This window comes from Tupaia chinensis, unplaced genomic scaffold (assembly GCF_000334495.1).
Source record: "Tupaia chinensis unplaced genomic scaffold, TupChi_1.0 Scaffold000438_1, whole genome shotgun sequence".
NCBI lineage: Eukaryota > Metazoa > Chordata > Mammalia > Scandentia > Tupaiidae > Tupaia > Tupaia belangeri.
This window is the reverse complement of record NW_006159943.1, coordinates 64,253-69,336: the sequence shown is the minus strand read 5'-3', so window position 1 is coordinate 69,336 and position 5,084 is coordinate 64,253. Positions and strand designations below refer to the sequence as shown.

Below are 5,084 nucleotides of genomic sequence, written 5' to 3'. Positions count from 1 at the left end.
CTTATGTGAATTTTAACCTGCCAGGTCCAGAACTCTATCCACAGTTGACTACATGGGAGTGCAGCGATGTAACCATTACACTATCTGCTGGTCCTCATGACGTGTTTTTCTATACAAAAATGCATCATGACTTTTCAACAACCCAATAGTTTCAGGGTTTTTTTTTAAGAGATTTTTGTTATAGGGCATGTGCGCCCCCTTGAGAGAGAGAGAGACTACAGAAAGCGAAAACCACCCCCAGGGTGGATGGCCATGCTGCAATCATGTCTCTGTTCTCCTCTTGGGATTTTGGGCCTGCACACTCATGCACCTGGTTTGAGGTGGTTTTTTTTTTTTGGGGGGGAGAGGTGTTTGCTATAGGGTGCATTCGCTTGCCAGAAAGGCAGAGACAGAGAAACAGAAAGCAAGAAATCACCCCCCACAGGGGGGATGGCCATGCCACAATCCCCTCTCCTCCGTTTTCCTCTTGGGACTTTGGGCACGCACGCACCCGGCATGAGTTTAAGCCACCGAGTCTGGGACTCCATTATGCTAACTGCTGGTTCTCCTGGTGTGAGTTTTAAGCCACTGGGTCTGGACTCAAACTGTGGTCAATTACGTGGGAGTCCACCGACATAACCATTACACCGTCTACTGGTTCCAAGTTTCATATATGTTTCTCGATACTCTGTGTATTCAGTCAAGCATTTTTATCTCCAATAAGAATATTTTTTCCCTAAGAAATCATAGTATATGTGTTGATTTGTTTCTGAAATTTCTTCTTTCACCTAACAATGTATTTAGTTGTTGGAAAAGTCATGATGAATTTTGCATAGAAAAAACATGTCATGACTTTTCTGACTACCTGGTAGCTTGGATATTTTTCCATACTGAAAGGTAGAGAGCACCTCTCCTGTTTAATGGGTATATAGTATTATGGGATTCAATTATTCTATTTCCTTTTTAAAAATTCATTGCCTTAGTTGTACTAGCTGTGTTGCAAATTTTCAGCAGTAATGTGGCCCGTGGCAACTGCAGTATAACACATACGTGGACCATTTTCACGTATGCAGAAAGTTCCACTAGACAGCACTTGATTTAAAGTTGTCTGAGGAGAATTATCACCTTAATAAAGAGTCCTATAAATTAATAGTTTCTTCCTCATTGTTATTTAGGAATTGAAAACACATCATGGCAATAAATTTAAATAAAATTAGGGAGGAGAAAAGTACCTTGATTTCTACTCCCTTCCGTAACGTACTTACTGTCCTTGTAAGGATGTAATTTTCCATACTTGTTCTCACTATGTTTGTATTATTATGTCGTACTTTTGTCATACGTGTATTAAACATTTATCGAATGAGTACATGTTTGTATTTGATACACACACCCATACACACATACAAACTCTTTTAAAAAAATTATTTAACTTTATTTATTTATTTATTTTTAATCTAACCAAGGAAGAGGGGGAAGAGAGAGAGAAAGTGAGAAAACAAGCCACCAAGTACAGGCACTGGAACTGTGGTCAGCATGTGGGAGTCCAGCGCTCTTAACCACCATGCAACCTGCTGGCTCTCACTGTTTTATCGAAAAACGTTATAATTACATGATCCTTCTCTAATTGCAGGGAGTTTGGGTCATTTCTTTTTTTACTGTCGATAATCTTTTTTTTAAATTTGTTGTTACTATTTAATTTGATTAGAGAAGGAGAGAGAGAGAGAGGAAGTGAGAGAGCAAGCCACCAGGTCTGAGATTTGAACCCTGACTGGCCATATGGGAGTCCAGCACCTTAACCAGCACACCACCTGCCGACCCCGAACTATTGATAATCTTTGTACAGATAGCTTTTATAAAAAATACTATTTTCAGGTCAGCCCCGCAGCACAGTGGTTAAGCTCTTTGAATAGGGAGTTGGATCCCACATGGCTAATTGTGGCTTGAATCCTGGCCCCATCAGCTTGAAAAACCTGTTGGGTATGTGTGCGCATGTGCCCGGAATCCTGGAGAAATGGAGGAACAGGGTTGCAGTGTGACCATGGCTAGTTGGGAGGTGCTTTTTCTATCTCTGGCAAGGGCATGTACCCTCTGGCACTAAAAAAAAATAAATATTATTTTCATATGATGCACTATTCAAAGTGAGGTTCTGAGACAAACTATTGTTTTCTCACTTCTGTTGCATACTGAGAGGTTTAAGTTTTGTTGGAAGGAAGGAAGCGACCTGCACAGGACTTACTGGAGAGAATAAGTGAGAAGACCCAGCTGTGGGGCCGGCTGGTACAAAAGCACTGAGGAAGAAAGGAGTTACCAAAAGACTTTAAGGATGAACGTGTTTTATGGGACCGTATTCTTGAAGTGTAGAAAAATCTTAGTTTCACTGGCGATATGAGTTCAGAGTTGAGACTAAGTGAAACGTTTTTTTTTTTCCCCCAGATGAGGCAGATGATGATGATGATCCAGAATATAATTTCCTGGAAGATCTTGATGAGCCGGACACAGAAGATTTCCGTACTGACCGAGCAGTGAGAATCACCAGTGAGTCTGTGTTCATTCTGAATCCTGTTCTTTGCTGCGCCACATCTACCTTTGTTTATTTTACAGAAGTACATTTTTAAAAATTATTTTTAAAAGGAATGTCTAACTTTTACTTATGCATCTTTTTGGGGTACAGTATGGTCTTCAAAGTTTGCATGCAGTGTGTTAAACAAATCAAAGATATTACCACATTGATTATCTCTAACAAGGAGCATTCATTGTGTTGTGTACCTTCAATTTTCAATTTTCTTTCTTATTACTTTTTAATTTGCTAGAGGTATGTTGGTCGCCAGAGGGGGGCAGGGACAGAGCAGAAAAGTGAGAAAGTGCCACCCACGATCATGCTGCAATCCTGTCCCCTGCGTTTCTCCCTCTTTTCGGGATTTTGGCCATGCACACACACACTGGACATGATGTTTCAAGCTGCTGCATCCGGGACTTGAACTGCGCAGTCATTCAGGTGTGATCCAGCCGCCTTAACCACCAGGCTGTGGACTAGCCCCAATTTTTGTTCTACTAGTTTATTTTGTTTTTCTTTTAGATAATATATGTAGATAAGATTGTCAACATCCCTTATCCCCCCAGTTTGTTGTGGTACGCTGTTCCATAATCTGTTCTCCTTATTTGCTTGCTTTGTGTCTGGGAGATGTTTTTTTCCTGAGCCCCTCCCAACTACCTTTCAGCCCTTCATATTTTGTAGATATTATTTTTTTAGAAGAATTATTTACTTGAGGCCAGCAGATGACATAGTGATTATATCTCTGGATGCTCACATAGCTGACTGTGGTTCGAGTCCAGGACCCAGTAGCTTTGAAATCATGCTGGGCACATGTATGTTCATGGCCAAGATCCTTGGAGGAGAAGGGATGGTGGTGGCCTGGCCATCCCCTCTAGGGGATGATTTCTCACTTTCCCTCTCACTGTCTCTGTCTCTTTCTCTCTGGCTAGTGTACGCACCCTAAAAACCTCTCAAAAAAAACAATTATTAATTTAATTTAATTTATCATCATTATTATTTTAAAACTTGCTGCAGGTTACATGCACTCACCAGAGAGAGAGAGAAAGTGAGAAAGCAAGCTGCCAGGTCCAGGATTCAAACTGTGGTTGGCCATGTGGGAGTCCAACACCTTTCACCACCATGCCACCTGCTGGCTCTTCTTCATAGATTTTTAAGGGTAAAGTTGCAGCCTATTCAAGTTAAGACCTTTACGTTTTGTCTGTCCATTTTTGTATAATTCTTTAAATTTAGCTGTATATTCAGAAAGAGTATTACTCATTTGTGTCCCACAGTCAGGTACTGACTTCTTTTGTTGGGGGCGGCACTTGGAGTACAATGTGATTACGACATGGCCTCGGTCCAGTAGGGAGTCAGGTTAGTGGGGGATTACAAACAGACAGAGTTAGAATATAAAGTGAGAAGTGCTATAATAGGTTTAGTATATAATTTACTCCTAAAAGAGGGTGTTATCCTTTAGCTTACACTGTGGAGCAGGAAGGAGGACTTTAGGAAGGAGTTGTGAGATGAAGTATTTTAGCTTTGCTGTAAGGAAGGAATAGAAGGTGTTTGGTGAATGGGGAGGGATATTGCACATAGAAGACCATCTATCTGTGAACTGTGTAACTGTGAAACAATAACAGAGAAGTATGCTTGGAAAATACTAAGTAGTTGATGCGTGTGTGTGAATGAGTGGTGGTAGAGATAAATAGCATTCAGATCATGAAAATCTTTGAGCTTTCGAAGAGTTTTAAGCAGGAAATCAATAGCAACTGATTTGAATTTTAGGTCACTTTTATTTATTTTTTCAAATTTTGCTATAGGGCACATGTGCTCTCCAGAAAAAGAGAGAGAAATCACCCCACAGGCGGGATGGCCATGCTATTAATCCCTTCTGAGAGAGAGAGAACATGAGAAAGCCTCCTCTGGGGGATGGCCACATCACAATCTCTTCTCCATTCTTTTCTTGTGATTTTAGGCACTCATGCACACATTCCCTGTGTGTTTCTCAAGCATCCAGGTTCAGGACTTGAACTGCTGGCCATATGGGATCTAGCTGCCTTCATCACCATGCCATTAGTTGACCTGATCACTTTGATTTAATTCCAGTTAAATTTATTGATTCGATTGGAAAAGAGAGCAAGATTGGAGGTGTGGAACGTAATTAATGGAGTAATTATTGGGTCGTTGGAAAAGTCATAACGCATTTTTGCATAAAGACGTATGCGTGACTTTCCCAACCAATATTATGACAGCTTGCCTTGAGTCGTTTGTTTAAGAATTGTGTCATTGGCTAGTGTGCCAGTTGTGGAGAACACACTTAAGACACCTTTGATCCTTACTGACTACATCCATTACTCTGAACTGGAGCAGTACACAGAGCAGAGAAGGTAAGATGTTGGCTCTGGACCAGATTATGGAGGGAGCTTTATAAACTCCTGGAAGTTATTTACTATATACCTAAGTAATATACCACTTTGTGTAAATAGAATTATATAAACACAGTCCTCTAAGACTGTTAATTTCATCCCTCATCTTTTTTTTTTTTTTTTTTTTTTCTAAGGGGACACTGTTT

General features: G+C 40.5%; 1 protein-coding gene across 1 annotated transcript in view; it reads left to right on the top strand.

Moving 5' to 3' along the window:
• The window catches only part of LOC102479328 (GON-4-like protein), a gene marked incomplete in the record, with an annotated part of 76,557 nt that overhangs the window by 38,907 nt on the left and 32,566 nt on the right, over positions 1-5,084 (top strand). The window contains 1 exon segment of the mRNA XM_027774468.1: positions 2,413-2,514. Within this exon segment, the coding sequence (XP_027630269.1) occupies positions 2,413-2,514 (102 nt within the window).